The following is a 23,131-nucleotide window of genomic DNA, read 5'->3' on the forward strand; positions in this document are numbered from 1 at the left end:
AGTTTTTAATGACTACTCGAACCCTCAAACTAAGCAAAAGAAAAATTAATAAACCAAATGGCCAACATACACCCCCTCCCCACCCCAAAATAACTCAAAAAGTGATACAATATCTTATCATTTGATCATTTTTGTCGCACCACTGTCATTTTCTGCACACGAGGGCTAATTAGACGGGGACCTACAATTTATTGCTGATTCTGAACGGCAGGCTTGTTTTTATACTCATCAAGAGGTTGGTGTGCTAACCACTCAATCGGGAACGCTCTCTGATAGCTATTTTTTTGGTGGTCATGTCACAGTTCCTGTGTACCCCTGTGCCAGGAAAGTTTTCTGACAAGGATGAACCAGGTATCGAACTCGTGACACCTCTGAACATCCTTTGGTAATTTGAGTGAGTATCTTATCGACATGGGCTACTGCGCCCAGATACAATATCTGCTTTGGCAGAATCATTAATTGTAATCTATTACATTTGTAATATTCTGCAATGCATCTATGATCCTCTCCTTAATTAAAATCAATTACACAAATTTTGTTGATAGAATTCGGTAAACAGTAAGACAAAAACTAGAAGGTAGGACATTTTACAAAAAAAAAGTAGAAAAAATAGGACTAATGGGAGCAATGGATATTGGTCCGTTCCATTCTTTGCTAAAGTTTTAAACCCATGTCTTACATCCGTAAGACAGTATTTGTCGGCATTTACTAGGGATTAATGCAAAAATACTGTATTCAGCAAATAGAAAACACAGCTGATAAGCAAGAGGAGCATATTGAACACAGTACGTAGAATTACTTATCAAGCATTGACAAATTTTTACATAATGTTTTTTAATTCAATAAATAGGAAGTCCATCATCTTAAATATCTGTTGACCTGAATTTGATGTCACTTGGGCTGGTATAATGTACCAGCTGGTATAAATACCACACACAATCCTCTGGGTTCAGAAAGTTTAATTTTGATAGCCCTGTATATTTATTTTCGCTTCTTTTATAGGTAGAAAAGATTTATCTCGCTTCCCCTTTCCAAGTCTTACCTCATTACTCCTAGAACATGCAGGCACCCCATCTTCCTCGCTATGCGCCAATTCCCTAACAGCAGTGAGAGCTCGTTGCAGAGAATTCGACTGCAAGTTACCAAGCTCATGCAGAAGCTCCTCCAAACACTTAGACTGGTAATTATGCTGAACTAACAATTTTGACATCTCAGACTGAATAGCATCAGGAAGAGGTTGTGATGGGAGCGACGATGATTCAGAGCTGATTTTGGAAGAAAAAAAAAAAGTCAGATTTTCAACAAATATAAGAAATAAATTAAAAGTGATTTTAATTCTGAAAATAACTTGAAACATCTTCCGTTCACGGTGATGGCAATCAAAGGAGGATAAAGATAATTACCATATAATAACTAATGCTTAATTATACACATTTCTTTTGCGGAAAATTTTAATGAATTGGTGAATGCTGGAATGCGTGTTCTAAGTGTATGTGTGGCACTAACATAATTATATTGTCAGAGTTATATGTTTTAGTTGTGTTGACATGTTTTCAATATTTCAAAATAAAAGTCACAAAGGGTTCAATCACCCCAATCAGGTGGGGCGTCAAATCCACATTCTCTCACTCAGGCACCATAAAGGCAGCTGAATTTTCTTTCCTGAATTCATCTAACACATCAGCCAGCTGCTGAAACCTTTGTACGATCAGCAGAGAGCAACATCATCTTTGGATAAATCACCATCTGGTGACTGTTTCAGCAACTGTGAGCTTTGGCCCAAGTTAAATCTGACTGTCCATGTACATTGTAGTCCTGTTCAGTTCACACAAGCCAGCTATCTTCAACCCGTTACTTGTGAATACTGCAGTGCTTTCTGAAGAACCCAGAGTAGTCTATGCTCATGTAACGTATCACCCCTTTGGGTCCCACGTTACGTGTTACAGATGTCCCGATAATCCTCCCTAATTAACTAGCTAATGCTTGGTCCTTTCCCTGAGCGAAGACCCGGTTGTGTCGGAATGACTTTTTGTGATCATGTTCAATGTATGTGATTATTCTTTGTAAATAAATAATTGTTTTCAATTACCTTGTTTAATTAGCGAAGGGCAGCAGACTTCGACTGGTTACGTATAATAAACAATTATTTATTTACAAAGAATAATCACATACATTGAACATGATCACAAAAAGTCAGTCGGCAGCCCTCCGCTAAATAAACAAGGTAATTGAAAACAATTATTTATTTACAAAGAATAATCACATACATCGAACATAATCACCTACTACATAATGCCTACTGGGTTGTGTGATAAAATAAAATATGCAAATCAACGGATTGACATCATAGTTTTCTCGATGTGCCGGAGGAAACACGTTCTTTCAGTGCACCAAGAACAAACCTGTTCTTGGGTACTATAAATAGGCCTGGATAAAACAGAAGCGTTGCTTTCAATCTTCTAACTTCATTCAGCTCGTTCTACTCACTCCATTCAGTGGGGCTGATAGGTGAATAACCCTTACTAACAACTAGTTGAAGTTGTTGTGATGTTACTAATGTCGTAAAAAGGCGATCTCCTAAGCTAGGCTGATCCAGGTAGTTTCAAATATAATCTTCTAGTCAACTAATAGCCATTTATCGCGCCTTCTAGTCAGTTCCCTGAAAGGGGTCAGGTGATCGATAAAATGCTACATCAACCTGCAGTTATGAACTACCTTGATCTTCAACGTTGTGCCAATGACCGTTAGCACGTTTCGTTGATGGATGTGATTTAGCAAATTCTACTAATTGTGCAACTTCGGAAAGGTGCTCTGTCTCCTATAAGTTCCTGAGGTGAACTTTCTGGAGTGGTTAACATCATCTGCCTTGCATGAAAATGGGACACCCTGTTCTCGATGTAGTACTTAATAGTTTTTCTATATCTCGCTGGTAATAGGAGTTGATACTCGGCTGTATTGGGTGAGACCTTTCATGTTATTTTGTGGATCGGAGTGTAGTTGTCGATTTCAGAACTAACATGTTTTCTATTGAACTCTAATGTGTAACTAGTTTAAAGTATGTTGTGGAAATAAATGTTTTGATCTGGAACGTGCCTTGTTCACTAACTATTGGCAGTTGAGTTAATTGGATCTTTGAATCACGTGACTGTAGCAACACACACTCACAAGCACTTGATCAACATCTCAAGTAAATACATTGTACAAATTGCATTGAATGATTGAAATCATTCTGATTTTATGCAAGAGTATGTCAAACTTGCCATAAGGGTGCTATTCTTTTGATGATGGGTACAGGCAGCACTTGCGACTAAAAAAAGGTTGAAGATCTTTGAAACAAGCTCTAAGGAGAGAGGTTTGTTGCTTTTGTGGAGTAGTGGTCTAGCACACTCATCCGGTAAGTGAGAGGACATGGGTTCGATTACCAGTAAAGGCAGTTAAATCCTGTTTCCTGTATTTATCTTCACATCAGCGAGCTGTTGAAACCTTTGAATAATATTCTTGAAGAATAAAAGAGGAGTCCTGTTCCTACAGGAATTGTTTTTTTTCACTCACAATATGTAGACCAGTGTTTCTTAACCACAGGACCTTGACACTGGTTAAATCAGGTCATGAATGTGAAACTTGAAGTGAAGGTTTTTTTTTTTTTTTTTGTTTGCTTGTCATGTGTAGTGCTGCCATCTGCCACCAGTTTTTCTAACTATGAGTGAAGTGTTATGATTGAATGATTTATCGTTGTAGGACTGTTGCTCTCTGTGGCGAGACTTTTTAACGGGGAGATCGGCTCGAATTTGCGCCTTGAAGTTGGGAACCACAGAAAACAAACTTCAGCCGACCACCACTGTGGGGTTCGAACCCGGATCCTCGCATCGCGAGTCCATCACTATAACCACCACTGGTATATACCATCTATAAATCTTTAAATTACCCTTTTTTTCCCAAATTGATTTTTATACTTAATTTTATTCTACTCTCTTGTGAAAAAAAAAGCTGCAGATAAGACCCAGCATTATATGATCTGCAGATATACACAGGAAACATAGTATATACTAAGCTTGAGATTAAAGAGAAAATGATTGCGAGTTCAAAATTGTAAGCCAAAAAAAAAAAAAAGAAGAAAAAAAGACCATGTGATGGCTATTTTTCAAATACCTTGATACAGACTCCATGCATTTCATACACTGAGAATTTCTATTATCACCAGGCGTTGCATTATGAGATTGTGCAACTGGAATATCTCCAGAGCCAGTTCTGAATGTTTGATCCGTTTCTGAGCAAGAAGGTAATGCAGTAGCAGTAGGTGAATCCTGAGAAGGCTGATTACCTGCATATAAATGAAATATGATGGAAACCATGAATGATTTGATAAAAGAACAATTTCTTTAACAATGTATAATTGTGCATTTCAATGCAAAGCATGTCAAGAATTAAGCTACTCAAATTTCTGAAACAAAGAATATGCAATAAATATAATTTTTCTATTTTCCTATTTCCTATTTGCAATTAAAGGAATAAACATTATTGGGAAAATTTAAATCATTTGCCTGATACAAATACAAAGGCCCATACAAGGCACAGAAAAAAAAAAAAAAAAAAAAACAAACCCATAAAGATGCAGCGATACTGATACAATAAAGATGAATGAAAGGCAACTAACAAGAAAAGACCAAGAATCCAAACATTTTTCAGCACACTTGGTTACAAAATCCTAAATCCCAGTTAATCAGCAGGAAAAATATATCCCTACAGATCAGGCACTTAGGTCAGAATAAAATTACACTGCCTGCATGTAAATTGGAAGTAATGTACCGATTAGATTCTTGTAATAGTTATTTTTTTACGGGTCTTTCAAATTTTCTTTTCAAATCATTTCTCTCAACATAATAAGTAATTCGTGGCCAATGAGCAACGGCCATCTCTTGTACCTAGCCCACATGCTGAAAAATTTGTGCAACACTGTATTAAGTGAAAAGAGTATGATAGAAACTCCCACACCTGAAATGACAAAAAGACTGGACAAATTTTTTTAAAGTAAAATTTTGAATGAGTAATCCACAAAAAAGAACCACGAAAGGGATAAAATAAGGGGCTTCTGGAGTAATTAAAGCGCTAAATATTGTAAAAGCTTATTTGTCATGCTTGCAAAAATTTCATAAGTTAGCTTACGAAAGTACTATTTCTTTGTTCATTGACTTTACGTAAACCCTCTTCCGGAAAAAAAATAATTTCAATCATTCTGGCTATACGGTAGTTTAACTAGTAACACTTCAACTCAGGATCATAACTAGGATATTTGCCACCCGGGGCAGTTATCCCCCGCACCCTCCAGTTCCCGCCCTGCTTCTTCCACCATAAGAAAAAAAATAACAGAAAAGCATTCCCCATTATTTTTGTTTGGCTTTCGTCCCTATTGTTAGCTCAAACGTGTGATGATGGTTTGTGTGATGAAACCACATGGATCATACATGAGTGACAAAGTGGTCCAAGTGTTGAAGAATTTTGCATTCACATCCCCCTAAAAATTATCTTATGTCAAAGGGGGAAAAATCCTTGATATTTTAAAATTAAAATTTTTGTTTGCTATGTAAAAACCTACACAATGATGATCACTCAAAATTAGAATAATCACTTTTTGCACTTAACACATTAAACCGGCATGTCCCAATCTTTTGAAGTTCATGACACTTTTGGGAATAACATTAAAAAATTGGGAACTTTTACCATATGCACATCACTATAATCTTCAATTATTATCCAGGACTATTGGCTGCTAAGCCATTTCCCTGCGCGATAAGACAAACAGCTTTCTTGTTACCATCAGAGGGTTTGTAAAACTTCCTTAAAAAGGGAATTTCCCCATTTGCAACGTGTGATGTCATTTCGAAAGGGGGAAGAAGAGTCTTCAAGCCTCACAAGAAATTCCTTAGGGATTGTTTTCATAAGCGGGGATTTTTTTTTAATGAAGTAGGGAATGTTTAGGGACAATTACAGATTTTTTGTGATTTTCTTAAAAATTCTGGAGATTTAAGAACTTTTCGGGAAGTCGAGCAATGAAGCTAAAATTCGGGAGACTTGGCAGCTATGATACATGGACAGCCAGACCTAACTCAGGCCAAAGCTCACATTGCCGACACTGCCACCAGATGGCAACTTACCCGATAAGTCTGTCACGCATGAGAGTAATTAATTCGACTTCATTTATTTTAAAACCTTAAGTGGACCATAATATATACATTTTTTTACTTATCTCCATAATATCTTGCGGCACCCCTTAGGTAATATTGCGGCATCCAGGTTGGGAAACACTGCATTAAACCTTTAACTACCAATTTTAGAACCTGTATGAGAATCGTATATATCCCGGTGGGAGTGAAAGGGTTGAAATTCATGAAACATGAGGATACAGTACTCACTTGAGTGTCTGTTTGCATTTGGTTTCTTTGACCTATTCACAACTTCTTGAAATTCTGGATTAGGAACTGGCCTAACAAAAGATCTGAGAAAGGTGGAACAAAAAACAGAAATTAGGAGAAATAAGGAGCACTAATAACTACATAGGCCTGCACACACATATATATACATATATTTAATTTATTTTACTCAGCAATTATATTAATGATGAAAACTAAGATATGATGGGGAATTCTATTTTACTGAAAAATGTAACAGCTGAACTTGAAATACTATCTTAGTACGAAATTCATATAACTTTGAATGTGTAAATTTTACTGACATACAGGTAAAACCTACTCATATCATTTGGCAAACCAGGGTCACACAATATTTTTGTCGTATAAATCAAATAATGAGCATAGCTCGCATTGCTCGATATCTACACTATTAGTTAAAAAATTCCATCTTTTCTAACAGTTTACAGGCAACCCGTATATCTCGAATGACGTGGTGTTCATATAGTTTATATGGTCTTATAATGTATTCCTACAGTTTGTGCTCACTCATTGCTTCAAGACTGAAAAAAAAAAACAATAGAAAAAAACAAACTTTACCAATACACTTTGCTGGCTTTGGTAGCTATCATGGGAGCAGGCAGACATTGTAAAGGTGAAAAATGATTGAGAAGTCCAACAAAAATTATTTTAGTCAGTGACTCTGACTACTGGTGGTAATGCATTTAAATATACTGGAAATAAAAGGAATCTGTCGCAGTATATAGGGAGGCACTTTGGCAGCATAAACGCATGATCCCATACAGTGTTTGATAAATTTTTGATTGATATCCAATTAAATAACATGTGCTAATTAGAGATGCGAGGTGAGAATATTCTCCGGAGAACAAGAATATTCTGAGAACATTCTCCTGGATGTAAAAATTGGAGAATAATCAAGAATATTTTAATTTTTATTTTAAATAATTTAAATTTTTTTACTAATTTTGTTTATATTATGAAATATAAATCGGTTTTTATTGCCCAAAACATTTAAAACGAAGCAATTTTTGGCATAATCACCCCCAATGACAACTTTTAGTTCAAGAATATTCTCTTAGTCATGATGAGAAGTTTTAAAAGTTTGGTTATGAAGATTTTAGAAACCTTTAGATTAAAATCTTAAAAAGTTATTTAAAATTAGATAAATTTTCAGAAATTAGTTCAAAGCAAAGTGTAAAAATTAAAGTTGATTGACAAAGGAAGCTATTCTTATACAATCACATTCATTCCAAGAAGATACAGAACTGTTGTTTTCTTCAATGCACATACACTTAAATTCTGTATCACTCATATTTCTTTGCAAGTTGTGCAATTCAGACATGTTGGTTTTATTTTCTTGCTTTTAAACTTTAATACTGTGGGCTACAAACTTTAATATTTCCTGTCTTCTTGATGGGAAGAGAGATGGGGGACAACTAAGAACTACTATTATAAATTGCCAGAGAATATTCTTATCGTAAAATAATAAGAATTATTCTCAAGTTATTTATAATAATAATCCTTCCAGAGAATACTCTCAAATATTCTCCTCAATGAGAATATTCTCCTAAAGATTATTCTCGTGAATTTTACATCTCTAGTGCTAATGATACATATTCAACTTGAGTCTATGAGGTACCAGAAGGAGTGACTAATTAAACAACTGATGAGACTGAAAATCCAAAAAAAGGCTATCATTTTCAATATCATTATCACGCATAATAAATTCTTATTATGCGTGATAAAAACATTTGTGCCTCTATTGGTTGGTCCAGGGTCTAGGTAGGGAGCAAAACAACTTTTTTTTTCCTTAAAAACTGGCAAAATTGCAACTTTGCCAGTTCCTGCTTCTTTCCTGTGAAGAGGGGCATGATTCAACCATAGACGAACAGGACAAAATGATGAATGTAAACACGGTTCAGGAAATTGATTGTACAGTTATTAAAAAACAAAAAATTTGGAATGCTTGTAGTGGTAAAATTTTTGGAGAAAAAAAAAGTATCAAGAATAATGTTTGTAAGCATACTCAATTCTACTGAGAAAAGTTCCAGTAGTCATATATACGACTGATAGAGGGAATTTTTTCTACTTAGCGAAACGGAGGACTAAAAAGTAGGATGGGGGGGGGGGGGTAACCCCCTTAGACAACATAATCATAACATAACGGGAAAAAAATCCATAACAATTTTTTTTTTTAAAATCTTGAACTTTTTTTCATAGCACTATTTCAATATAATATAAGATTGACTCAAGTCAAAGCAAAATTACAAATGACGGTTGCAAAACCAATTTTTGGCCAAAACAGTGTACTAGCAATCACAGAAAATTCTTTTCTGTCTCTCCTCATATATATTACATTCTTTTTTTGGAGTCAGGAGTGGGAACCCTGGAGTGGGAGCCCTGCATTTGCATCATAAGTGCATATATGCACGGAATTTTCCTGGCTATAATCACCAAAGCACAGATATGCATGCTAGTTTTCTATGCATAAGAAAAAAACACGAGTACTATTATAGTGTATAAAACTATTAAATTTAATTTTTCAAATTATTTTCAATGTATATCTTCATTGAACTGAGTAAAATGATAAATTCTTTGTGTATGCTATTTTGTTTTTTGATTTTTTTTCATTTTGAAATATTTCTTATTTTATACAATAAAAACATTTTGGTGATTGGGCTAATTTTCCACTTTTTTGAATGATGCAAATGGGTTAATTAAAATTAACTGAACATTCAACAATTATAAATTGTTAGGCATATTCAACCATATTATCAGGACGGTTGAACAATATCCTGCTGCATGAGTCGATGTTCTTTCAATACTATTAATACTAACCTGTCAGCTGAGTGTGTGAATGAAGTGCTGTTCTCAGAATGAGGTGGAATAAACACTCTTGATCTGTGATTCCATGAGTTTTCATTTGGAATAAGAGGATGAACTTGACGAACTTGGGGCCCATTACTAGAAAAACTACCACTTTCCTTGCCTTTATTTGCATTTGATGTTGATAAGAGATTCTGCCTGGAATAGCTTCGGAAGTTATCTACAAAGTTGTTAGCTCTCGTCCTAGGCGGCATCTGATAAGGTTAAAAAAAAATTACACATATGATTTTTCTACTACTTGAGAGTATTGTCATTTATTATTATTTTTAATTTTGAAATGATAAATTGGCAATAATTAAATATTTGAATGAATGAACTTTTATATGTTGTAGGCCTGCATTTATGTCTTGAAGTGATAAAACTACATAAAACCAACTTCAGCTAAGAATAAAAGCATACAAACAACAATCTATTTGTTGCTACAAGCTGATAGGGTCGCTTTTCTATTCTGCCTTTAACTTTATTTTATTTTTTCAGCAAAATGTTTGTAATCTGTACAATATAATGTATGAATTACATTGTAACATGAATGCGTAAGTTAAAAAAACTTAGGAATTTCATGGTGCGTATTATATACCGCTGCCTCTCACATCTGCAGATTTTTTTCCCTCAGAGATTTTAATACATAGGTGCCAATTCCTGACTTGAAAAATCTGTAGTTGATCACGTGATGAAATATTTTGCCACAAAGACGACATATCAGAGTTTTTTAGAATTGAATAGGGTGACATATACAACCAATTTTCACCGGAAAATTCCCATATTTTTTTCTATCCCTTTTTAAAATAAAAATGTCCAGTGTTTTTCCACATTTTTCAATGAAGCTTACTTGCATTTTTTATCCTTCACTGAAATTAAAGATCAAAATTATATTTTCAACTTTTAGAAGAAAATTATGACTATATAAATTATATGAATATTATATCTCATATATTTGTCACATTAAACGTTTCATAGAACTAATTTTTAATCTACGGTGACTTGCAGTGGCATTCCACGTCCCACCATTCGTGGATTTTTTGGCTATTTTAACAATTGTTATTATAGTTTATTTTTTTACAGTTAACTTTGCTTATTTTTGGCGTCACATTTGGTGAAAATTATACATTTCCTGTACTTGAAATTCTAAATTTCCCATAATTTTTCCTGACAAATCATGCTCAGACTGGAATTGCAAGGACTAGAAGAGTAATTTCTTTACAGACTTTTGATTCAAGTAAAGTCCAATTTGAGGATTTTTTCTATAAAGATATGAAAAATCGGAGGAACATGGTTTTCGATGGGAAGATTTTAATAAAGCTATCAGAAAGCTTTAGGTAAATCAGAAGCATTGGCTGGCATTGGCAAATAATAGAATGAAATATTTAAAAAGTAACTATTCCTTAGGATTTTGTAATAGATAAATGAAATTTTCAGATCTGGATGATATGAAGGAAACTATATGGTATAATATAATTTCATGTAAGATGAATGTTGCACCTATCTATTAATGAAAATTAAACCATTGTTCTCCGATTCTCTGCAAATTGAAAAATTGTGATGTGGACATAGATTTAGACATGGAGATGGGCGATTCCATGGAACCTAGAACTGCTATCACAGATTTATTGTATTAGCCTCAAAGGAAAGTCCTCAGTAAAGATCTGTAACTGAAGCAAAGCTTAAAGATGAATTGCAATCTAATCACAGTTCAATTTCCTGACAAGAGTTTTATAGTAATACAAGGGTATTTTCTTTATGGTCTTTAATTCATGTGTCTCAGCTGTTAGAGTATGTGTATGCTGTAATGATCACATCTATGGTCAAAATTAAAGTGTATATCTTAAAAAATTCTATTTGATTAATAAATTGGCTTTTGACTGTTACCTGCACTTGTATTTTGTTATAGTTTAATTTTATAAATTTATAAAATTTGTATTTTTTTCAATCAAAGCAAACATATTTTGAAGATTGCAAAAGAAATTGTCACCAATGCAAAATTATGATACACATACTTGGTTGTTTAGAGTTTCTGCTGTTGCTCGATTATCTTGGGCAGCAGGGTGAACAACAGCTCTGGCAGGTTGTATTCCAGTAACCAATGCGCAAGGCGCAGCAGGGGCTGTTCCGGTGTTTGGTGGCACAACATTTGGTGTGAATGTAAATGACGGCTGGGCTGTTGGTAAGAACAATGAAGCTGGTACTGGTGAAACCTGTCCCGGAGGAAATGGCACGGATGACATGACTGAATTCATCCAAGGCGTTAAGAACCAAGGACGGAAAGAGAAGTCTTCATTCCCAGGTGGCTGAGTCCCTGTTTGAGGGACACCGTTTCCTTCACCATCAACACTCTATAAATAAAAAAAAGGGGGAAACAATACCCAAGCCTCTTTAAACATGTTTAAATAACTAACAAGAAAACAACTAACTAGATAAACTTTTTAAGCTAATTCATATGCACACAACTGTGAAAAACAATATAGTACAACTTGATATGATTGAAATCATGTATGGAAATAATGAAGTTAAAAAAATGTAGCTTACAGGATGCAGACAGCGTTGCAAATGTTGTATTTCCAGTTGTTGCATGTATAATGCATGGTAACACTGACTGAGACTCAAGAGAAGCTGTTGCTGCAACTGTAGTTGATGTGCATAATTTTGCATCATGTCTGGTACCGGTTGCTGAGACACTCGGCCTGCAACTATAATAAAGTGAAACTTCGGTTAACAAGCAATTTTCATAACAGCGTAACATAAGTTTTGAACAAATTTTGATCTGATTAACGAACAAAAAATATGCCCACTGTTTATTCAGTTTCACATTATCACAATTGAGTCAATGGTTTCCAGTTTTTGCCCACACATGTACTCTGGAATTATAAGTATTATTCTCTCCTAAAGTGTTCGGCCAGGGTTCCTTACACAAAAAACTAACACACGTGTTAGTGTGCCTGTTTATGATATGAAACTAGATGTAGCACTGTATGTAACCACATAGCTTGTTTTTTTTTTTAAATTTTACTCGGAAAAAACTGTGTGCATTATTGAACATGACTTTAAGGAGCTAGCTCATGAATAGGAACCACCAGTTGACGAAGAGCTTGTGTCTTCCAGAACCACTATGGGACTGGAGGTGAATGAGAACAACATTCATGAACCAGTGCAGGAACATGGCCAGGAGTTGACCACAGACTAACTCATGTATCTCCATTGCTCACAATAGCAAGAGCTTATGGATAGAATCTTGTCTGAAGAACAGAAAAATGGAAGAAAAGTCTGTCACTTCAAATGAGAGATTTGAAGAATTAAGGAATTTGCGCACAAAAATTACCACACAAATAAAGCTGTAGCAGTACAAGCAATGAATCTGGCCAAAGACAATGTGATTTCCCATTTCTGAAAAATCCTAAAAAAGAGGCAAAGGCAAGTGCCATTGGATACGTTATTTTTCAAAATCACACAAAAAGAATAAGTTTGCAGACACCAGTGAGTCCGTAAATCATCTTAACTAAACATGTATAATATTAATTAAATGTCATTTTTATAAGTCATTTTTATATGAATGAATAATTGTGGAATGAATTATCACAGTTCCCATTATTTCTAATGGGGAGGTTTGATTCCAAATAAGAGCGATTTGGATAATGAGCATGTTCATGGAATGAATTAAGCTAATTAACTAAAGTTCATGATAAATTCTATTTTTGTAACTGGCAGGTTTTATCTGGCATGAGATAACATTTAATTTATAGTGTAATGATTAATATGAACATACAGTATTTTCTTGTGTATTATCTGCAAATTATACAGTGAAAATCCTATATTACGATATTACTCTCTGGGCAAGTTTGCACTTTTCATATTGTTAATATATTCCATCTATAAAAATAACTCCTCTATGGTGATAACTTCATCCAGTCCCATGAGCAGGACTTGACAAAAAAAAAAAAAAAAAAAAAAAAAAAAAAAAAAAAAAAAAAAAAAAAAAAATAATAATAATAATAATAATAATTAAAAAAAAATAATAATAAAAAAATTAATAAATTAGGAGTCAGAGCCAAATTTCTCAGCAGCAGAGAATTTTTTCTGCCAAAAACAATCAAAATCATTTTTTTAGACTTTCTTGGCATTGGTGAAATTTTCCCATTATGGAGGAAACTCTCAAACAAATTCCAAAAATTTTACTGTAGACAGTATTATTCATCTCGCATAGAAAATAGCTACAGCAACCACATCATTAATACTTTTAGGAAGTAGATGGTGCAAAATACAGAGTCATTGGAAGAAAAAAAAACTAGCAAGCCGTTAAAATATGTTGAAGGTTATTTTAAGTACGGTATGAAAAATATTATTGTAGCAGTTTTTAAATTCTCGGCATGCAAAATGCCCAACGAGGTGGCTGAGAAAAAGATGCCCATAAAAATATGGATGTTATATATTTCAAAAATATAGCAACCCAATTAAAAATGCAATTAAAAAAAATTGTAAACAATATATACACATGATAAAATATTATACAATGCCCATAAAGAATACCTATGGTTGTCTTATTCTAAGTATGGATAGCTTCTCGATTTACCCCAACATGTATATCGTATTTCTTTTTAAACGTGTCAATTGTGTTACAATTTACTACCTCCGGGGGTAAGCTATTCCATTTATTAACAACCCTATTAGAGAAAAATTCCCTGCGACACTATAGCCTTGCATTGTCCCTCACCAATCGATACTGGTGTCCTTTTGTAAAAGCAGTCGATTGGCAGTGTACTAAAAGTTCATGGTCCATCCCATCCACCCCATTGAAAATTTTGAACACTTCGATCATATCTCCTTGACACCTGCGTTCATCCAATGTAAACATATTCAAAAAATAAAGTCTCTCTTCATAACTCAAGCCCCGTGTGCCAATAAGGGCACACGTAGCTCTTCTCTGCACCCCTCCAATATTCGATTTTTTGACCACCGCTGAACAATGTTCAGAAAACCTAAGCCGCTCGTCAATGAGAATTCCCAAATCAGTGACCCTATATGATAGCCGGGATAGTGATACCATTTAACTTGTAAGAGAACCGCGGGTTGCTCGAACCAAAATGAGCGACCATGCACTTATCAACGCTAAACGTCATGCTCCATTCATTTGCCCATGCTGCAATCCCGTTTAAGTTGGTCTGGAGCAACTACCTATCGTTTTGATTCCCGATTACCCCCATTAGCTTCACATCATCTGCGAATTTGCTAGTAATCCCATCGATACGCTGATCGAGTTTATCGATAAAAAGTGAAAAAAACATGGGGCCAAGGACACTTCCTTGAGGAACTCCACTGGTGACGTCTGTCCAACCAGAGAATTCCCAGTTCACCATAACTCGTTGTGACCCATCTCTTAACCACGATTCTATCCAATTCAACAAGTTGCCCCCAATTTCAATCCCGTGTAAACGTTTCAAGAGTTTACCATGTTGGACCCGATTGAATGCCTTCTGGAAATCAAGGTAAACAACATTTACATTTTTGCCCTTACCCAAAGCCTTAGTCACGTGATCATAGAAGCAAAGGAGGTTAGTTACACATGACTTCCCCTTCCTGAACCTATGATGATTATCTGACAATACATTATTCTCGTCTATCCACTTCACAAACTGCCTTTTGATGATAATTTCCAAAATTTTTGAGAGGGAACTCGTCAAACTCACTGGATGATAATTGGACACAGCTTCTCCACTACTCTTCTTAAATATTGTAACAACATAAAATATTCGCTCCTACCTGATTCGTTCCCACTCACAGAATCACTTGCAAGGGCAACTTTCTGTGATGAAAAATGTCTCGAACGCTGCCAATATTTCCCCCAGGAAGACAACAGCGCTCAAAACCCCGAAAATCCCTACACACTCGGTTCCCAAGATCCCTAACCATAGAATCATAGATGATTAAACCCCTATCACTATCCCCCCTCTACCTCATCCCCGACCACCCATTCGCCCTCTAAACTGTCGTTGTTCGTGGAGATTGCTTCTTCATCAACAGGTGGCTCGACGACCAGAGACTCCGTTATAACTGGGCCCTCTAGCACCCTAACTTTTTCCCATAAAGCTTCGACCACGAGTTCCAGCCTTGTCCTATCCAAGGACCCTTTACAATTGAAACTGTCAGCTACTATACCCCTAGACCAGGGAAACCTCCCGTCGCAAACTCTACACAACACTAGTCGAGGTCGAGGCGTACTAACACTATTGCTAAAGATAGATAATAATACTATTTAAAAATAGGATGTGTTAATGCAGCATTTTTTAGGCGGGGTTTTCTTCGAGTAAAGAAGAGAAAAATATGTCACTGTGTATACCTATGCGTAGAAGTTTATTTAAATGGGCTTTTTCGGTTGACTTCCAGTAATCTGGCAATTTTTATAATCGGGTACACCTTGGTCTGATATGTGCCAGATTAGCTAGAGTTTACTGTAATTACTCATCATTGTAAATGTGATATTGTTTTATAAATAGAACTTCAACATTAAAGGCAATTCCAAACAAGATTTGCAAAAATATTACCATAGAAAGATTTATTGTTATGCCAACATTCCACTGTACATACATTTATCCTATAGGAGTTATATAATTTATTTTTTCTAAATTCTTGGTATCTAAGAATATATTAATCACCGGTTGTTAAGGAGCACTGTTTCTAACTAGCTGTTTTGAGCTCAGACGATTTTTTTTTTCAAATGTTACCCATTACTAACATATGTTGTAAATATTAGCATTCGAATGATTGACACTCAGTAGCATCAGAGCTAGGGGTACAGTGGGTGCTTCAGCACTCACAGTATTCTGTACCACTAGTCTGAACACTCCCCATAATTCATTCAGAAATGAAAATCTGAAAATAAAGTTCAAGCACAGCACCAACAGGTGCTTAAACTTCTGGCACCTCTGTTGATACTTGATAAATTTTATGAATTGATTGATATTGAAGTGATCAATCTTAACCTTTAAAAAAACCACACAACATGACAGCAGTAATGCACTCACATGAGCTTTGTGCAGGATATTGTCCAAGTAAGTGAACATTCCTATCAACCTCTCGAGTTATTTGCGCAGGGGTCACCTGAGGAACACTAGGTTGATTGGGCTCTTGCAAAAGTGGACGACACAATGCATTGAGCTTTTCAAGCTGTTGCTGCAGCTGCTGCATAAATTTGTCAGGCATTGGCATTACACTTGAAGTTGCAATACTACCTCCAGATGCTTGAGAGGCATTTTCTATTTGGCAATGCATTTCCTCTGGAGCAGGAAACTATGAGAAATCGAGAATTTTTCTTTTGCAATGAAAAGTTTATGTTCAGCAATATAATCATTTTTTTTATGCTGCATTATAAATATATTTACATAAAAGCAATATCAAAAATATATATTTTAAAATATTACCCGACGGTGGCCAGATTCTAAAGTTGGTTGAGGTCGCTGACCTGCGCCAGTAGACGGTGTGAAGTTTTTCTTTGCATTCCACTGATTCAACTGTGTGCCTTGAAAAGAAACAATAACAAACAGGAATCACATGGGAGAAAAATACACAAGACTGGACAGTGAATAGCTAGTTCTTACATAAAAAATTATGAATTAAAAGAAAATTCTCTAACTCTTGAAGTATTTCTTCAGTTTGTCATCTCTCCTTCGCACGGAAGAATCAATTGAATAAGTGCCATAACGCTGATCACCACCATAGAAATTTGCAGCTGCAGGAGTAACTGTTCCAGGGTCTAATACATTGCCAACTTCACCTCCTCCATTGCTTTCTGTGGAAAAGAAACAAGGAAAATAAAATATAAATACTATGAAATCTATGATTCGAGTTTATGGAAACTTCCGATGAAAAAAAAAATTATTTTGAGCTTACTATTACTAACCCAGCCCAGCAGCAATGACAAGATATCTCATCTAACTTGATATGCCTTATTTTGGCAAACACAAAATTTTTTGGCTACTTAAAACCCTGTCATTTTGGCAATGATGAACTCAGTTACTACACTGAAGTTGTTTTCACAGTCAAATTTGTTTTCTACCCCTCCCGACCTGTCGATCAATTGCCAATGGGTAGAGTCAATTTTTGTTAAAAGCTTGATAACAGAAGCGAGCAAGGGTGTTTTTCCCTCCTCCTTGCAGAGTAGTACAGTAAAACCTGTCTTCAATGGAATCATAGGGACCAAGATTTTTATCCCTTTGAACACAGGTTTCCGCTTAATACAGGTTCAATTGACATAATGTGTAAAATTATGTAATGATCTTGTATGTAATTGAAGTGCAGTATAATAAAAATAAATCAGTTGAAAATAATTTAATTGCACATAAAATAAAGTAATTTACATTATTTACTTTATATAATTACAAAATATTTAGTTTCTCACAGTATCTGTATGTAACTTCACCCCAACACTGTTCTTCATCTGAAATGCCTACATTACGTTTTTTTTAACCTTCTATGAGGGTGTCAATATCTGTCGTGTCAGGTTCAAGATGTGTGGTCATCGGTCATCGTCTATATTTATGTTGTTCCCAGCACCAGGGCCATAACTAGGACTTTTGTAGAGGGGTGGGGGAAGCAACACTATTTTGCTGCCCCGACCACTGTAAAATTTGATTTTCCTACGTAAAACTTGCCACCCTACCAATTGCCCCCCCCCCCCCCGCGCTTCCATCTAATCCCAGCTCTGCTCAGCATTTGCGATCACGGAAAGCAGCTCGAATAAAATTTTGTAAGTCATTGTATATAATTTGGAAATCTAACCATTACACTGATTTCTCCCACAGAAAAGCCTGCTTCACAGAAAAATTTTGTTACAATTTCCGAAAGCAACTGTTTCACTACAAGTGGCTTTTCAAACACCACAGCATCAAGTATGGTAATGGTTTTTACAGATCTAAGGGTGGGTGAAGTAGAACTCGCATTGGTAAACAGTCATTGCACTAAAAAGTTTGATAGAACTAATATTTTGTATGATCCTTTGGTCAATCGGTTGTGAAACAGTTGAAGTGTTTGTGTAAAATTTTCCGTTAAAGGGTAAAATTTTCCTTTCCATTTCTGCGTTAGACAGGTTCCATTTAATCCAGGTTTTTTTAAGTGTATTTTAACATTGAAATCACGGGACAGCGAACCAAAAAGACAGGTTTCCACTTGACATAGGTTCCATTGAAGCCAGGTTTTATTGTATAAAAATAAGCTTACAAAATAAGTAATAGAAATAAAAGAGTATTTCTCTTCCTTTTTTTTTATTATATTCCTGGTTTCCCAATTTTTAAAAGGTTCTGTGATTTTCTCTGTGGCATTTATGATCCGGATCAGGGAAAAATTTTGAAAATAGCTTAAAGAGTTAAGCCCTTGCGACACCTGTGAAACTTGCTTCTGTTAAGTAGAGAACCTCAGTGTAACACAGAGATTACATTATAAAAGTTAGATAAAATATTTTTCACAAAATCTGAAAAACCAATAAGCCTATAGGGGTTGAATTTTTCAAGTTTCATAAAAGAACTTTTCCAAACTTTTATAGTGTAATCCTGGCCTAAGAGTTAAAAAAAGAAATAAATACCTTATAGTTAGATTGAGAGTATAATAATATAAAAAAAAATTATGGTCCTCAACTGCTAAAATTTCAATTGAAATTTTTATAATTATTTTCATTCAAAGTCAATTTATACCACTGAAAATAAAATATAACAGTTCTTGATCCAACTGCCCTTTTTATAATACTCACCATTAAAATTTAACCAACATTAAAACTAGATAAAGTCATTAGTTAAATCACATTCAAAATTTACCGCCTTTTCTGCTTCCATGCAAGAGCAAGATTTAAGAGAGACTTGTGACGATTGGTGAGGTGTATACGAAGCGACGAACATGAAGCATTCCTTTATTTTGCATTAACATGCGAAACACACAACCCTTCGTGATGAAGGTTAAAATCGAACTGTCGAGAATGTCTTCTTCTCTCGATACAACTTAAATCTCACGTGTCTCGTGAATAAAAGTATTGCTGTACATCCTCATTAACAGCTTGCCTGTTACATACTCCCCCTCTGGTTTCGCGGACGTCCCGGCAAGGAACCAGCAATAGACGTTGTGGGAGGTTGTTCAGTGTTCTTGTTAGTTCCAACTTTGAGTGGTCGTCCCTTCTTTCGTGATGGCACTACGGATACAGCATCCGGTTTCGCACATGGTGTGAGAGCAGAAGTACGATATACGCTGACAGAGACACCCGATTTGGCCGGATCAGCAACTATGTACCTCGTAGGCGATCTCTGGGCTAGCACAGGGTACGGTCCATCTCGTTGCGGCGTGAACTTTGTCGACCAGTTCTTCCTTCGAGGACTCTGTTTGGAACCGTTGTCAACATAACCTTTGCGTTCATCCCGTTTTTGTTCCACTTTCTGCTTCACAGAAACTCTTGTAAGGCTTTGCATGGAAGTCAACCTGTTTTCACGACTTCTTTGGGCATGGCTGCGACCTTCTGATCGACGCGCGTTAGTGTTTTGATCAGAATATTTAATGCCGCTCCCCCTGCATTTATCGTTCCCTTCTCTAGCACTGCTTATACTTGTTTGGGTCCTTGACTCATGGAAGCTATTGCTAGACGTTATTGTTCGGCTTGGCATTTTACAACGATGCAGTATGTGATAATATCCTGGTGATCCTGGACTGCGTCGCCCGGCACCGGAAAGTTCGACTCGTTCGTTCCTGCGGAAACGTAAGTCTAGTACTTGCCTGCCTGTCGGAGTAACTCGTGGTTGCCTTTGCACCGATTGGTGATGAAAGCTTCTTGCGGATCGGTGGATTTCGCTATGGACAGCAGGACGTGGATAGCCAGAAACATGACGTGGATAGTCAGAAACATGACGTGGATAGTCACGGACGTGACCTGTTTGGTTCCTGAGACGTCTAAACCGATCCCACCGCTGAGGTTCCGATGCCATATCACCATGGTGAACTTCGCCTTCGGGAGTGTCTCCTCCCCCTGGACTGAAAAAATTTTCATTCTTTTTCCACGACCTGTTCAGCACTTGTTTCCGTTGCTGTCCTTCAACTTGTCGTAGTTGGCAAGAATTCAAGTTAACATGCTCTACTACATGTTGAACAGTTTCAATCGTAGACTCGTTCACAAAGTGGAATCGCTTCCGAGTATTTTCCCCGAAGAACCATTGCCTTCGCTTGAGATCCAACACGATACCAGCTTTCTCTAGAAAGTCGATTACCAAAAGAGTTCTGTAACAGACGATTCCAGGAAGAACTATAAATTTCGTCCTTAGTCGCTTCCATTGGATGTTGACCAATACCGTTGTGGTCCACACATTCACCGTTGATTGCTGTCCGTTTGCAAGACGTATCTCGATTCGATAGTTTCCTGATGGAATTTGGCGTTTTGCTCTTTCAAAATACGATGCAGAGTATCACTTGCGATACAGTGCGTAGCACCGCTGTCGGCACAGGCAGTTCCCACTTTGCCATTTACATGAATTTTTAACAATGCTACGGGTTTTGTTACAAAAGAGCATAGATTCAGTTCCAACTGACCAAACTGAGCGGTTGTCGCTGTCATTTCGGGATTACAGGTCGGACACTGCGCTCTAATTACCCCCGGATATCCACATCCATAGCAGCTTAGAGGTCACTGTTCATCCAGGCTGATCATGGGAAGTGTCTGTTCATCTGCACGAATCACTGGTTTTGATGACGTCCATGGATATTTCCTTGGTGTTTGCTTTCGACGACCCTCGACATCGTACTGCTGGTTGAATTTCTTTGGGAAAGTACTCCTGGCATCTTCATACGCGTCGAGTTTCTCCGCTAGTTCCGATGGGGAGATCAACATGGCCCATACATCGATGAAATGTTCTTTCACTTGTGGAGGGCACTTCTTCTTCATCTGATCAGCTATGACTAGATTAATCAAGTCCTCGAATGTTGTGACCTTAACTTCTGTTAACCACCCTTCAAGATACGTTTTCAACTCAAAATAAAAATCACGCCGTGAACTCTCCGAGTTCTTCCGATGCTCTACAAAAAGCTGTCGAAATCTGTCCGCATGTAGCTTAAATCGCTTTAACAGCAGTTCCTTGAGATACCGATAGTCCTTGAACTTCTCTTCAGGCTCCCTGGCACAGATCCTAGCCACCTCCTTCGGTAAGCTATTGATGAGATACGTAATCCACAATTCTTCCGGAATCTGGTGTAATGCCATGTGTCGTTCGAACAGGACCAGGAACAATGAAATGTCATCTGATGATTCAAAACGCGGAACCGACAGTTGAAAGTCCAGATTTGTCGCAGCCGGTCGAACGGAAGCTTGGCACTTCTCCGCTTCTATCCTCAGTCTCTCGAGTTCGAACTGCATTTCTGCTCGCCGGTTCCTCTCTTCGGCATCTTCCCGTCGAATCCTCTCCTCTGTTTCTTCTCGTCGAATTCTTTCTTCTGCTTCTTCTCGTCGAATTCTTTCTTCTGCTTCTTCTCGTCGAATTCTTTCTTCTGCTTCTTCTCGTCGAATTCTTTCTTCTGCTTCTTCTCGTCGAATTCTTTCTTCTGCTTCTTCTCGTCGAATTCTTTCTTCTGCTTCTTCTCGTCGAATTCTCTCTTCTACGAGGGCCTGTAGCACTCCATTTGCGAAGACCTCATCGTATTCTTTACTGGACGTAATCAGCTTCTTCAGCTCTATCACTTTCATCTCGGGTTCGGTAGGTTCGCCCATCTCTTCGGCAAGGCGACGGAGTTCGTCCTTTCGATATTTCACTAAGTAAGACATTTTCACTCACTTGCTACCTAATTAGGATGTCCGCTTAGCTAAAAACACTCACGCGTCTATTTTAAACGTTGGGCGCCAATGTGACGATTGGTGAGGTGTATACGAAGCGACGAACATGAGGCATTCCTTTATTTTGCATTAACATGCGAAACACACAACCCTTCGTGATGAAGGTTAAAATCGAACTCTCGAGAATGTCTTCTTCTCTCGATACAACTTAAATCTCACGTGTCTCGTGAATAAAAGTATTGCTGTATATCCTCGTTAACAGCTTGCCTGTTAGACTTTATTTCAATGTTATACTGTTGTCAAATACAACAATGGAGTCTCATATAATGAGTTAACAGATATTTTTTTAAATCTGGTGGAATGGGGGGGGGGGGGGGGCGGCGGCGTGAGGTATTTTACTACCTATTTAACCCTCTGAGGATCACAGAAGATTCAAAAATGGTTTGAAAAAAAAAAACACTTCACCTTCAACAAAATGTTTTCAAAAGTGGCCAGGTAGAAAATGCTTTTCCCCCTTCTGCTCCACAGGACATCGGGCAAGGGATGGTAGGGATTTGATTGAAGTGGCATTTGTGTAATGCCCACTTAATGCCTCTATTCTTTAGGCTGAACAATAGTGCACCTCTGCATTTTTGTTGAACCTGCTCAATCGTACTGATAGAGTAGAGAGTTATTTACTTGTTCATGGTTTAACTATTCAGAAATATAGATGAGGGAAATATGCTGAAAAATTCGTATTTTAGGTGTTCTGTATATGAGATAACTTATAATTTAAGTGTTAAAAAAATAAAGGAGGAAAAGTGTGCATAGATCTTGAATGTATGATTTATGATTTTTTTAGATCATCAATCTATTTTAGGGGTTCTTATCGCATCGGCTTCAGAAATGGGTCATACAAATCCATCTAAATTATAAATAAACCTTATATTTGCTGTTCCACTAATTTCACAAATAATGAAAATCGAACATTTTGTTTGTATAGGTGTGTACAAACTTTTTTTTATAGGCGTTGGTATTGGTATTTAATAGGCGCTTTCAGATTCAA

The 23,131-nt window shown here is 36.5% G+C and overlaps 1 protein-coding gene across 5 annotated transcripts in view; it reads right to left on the bottom strand.

The window, feature by feature from the left end:
• The window catches only part of LOC149070417 (uncharacterized), a 117,672-nt gene that overhangs the window by 33,831 nt on the left and 60,710 nt on the right, over nt 1-23,131 (bottom strand). For 4 of the 5 annotated variants that reach the window (XM_089250145.1, XM_089250147.1, XM_089250149.1 and 1 more), the window contains 9 exons: nt 16,930-17,085; nt 16,718-16,815; nt 16,322-16,586; nt 11,835-11,995; nt 11,306-11,641; nt 9,264-9,505; nt 6,411-6,493; nt 4,150-4,321; nt 1,043-1,265 (listed from right to left, as the gene is read on the bottom strand). In XM_089250145.1, coding sequence (XP_089106271.1) covers nt 1,043-1,265; nt 4,150-4,321; nt 6,411-6,493; nt 9,264-9,505; nt 11,306-11,641; nt 11,835-11,995; nt 16,322-16,586; nt 16,718-16,815; nt 16,930-17,085 — 1,736 coding nt within the window. The remainder of the gene's footprint in view (nt 1-1,042; nt 1,266-4,149; nt 4,322-6,410; nt 6,494-9,263; nt 9,506-11,305; nt 11,642-11,834; nt 11,996-16,321; nt 16,587-16,717; nt 16,816-16,929; nt 17,086-23,131) is intronic. The other variant, XM_089250146.1, reaches the window with a different exon arrangement.

The sequence above is a fragment of the Pholcus phalangioides genome, unplaced genomic scaffold, assembly GCF_987345545.1.
Source record: "Pholcus phalangioides strain wild (caught in Gottingen) unplaced genomic scaffold, Ppha-v1.0 ptg000022l_1, whole genome shotgun sequence".
Classification (NCBI taxonomy): Eukaryota; Metazoa; Arthropoda; class Arachnida; order Araneae; family Pholcidae; genus Pholcus; species Pholcus phalangioides.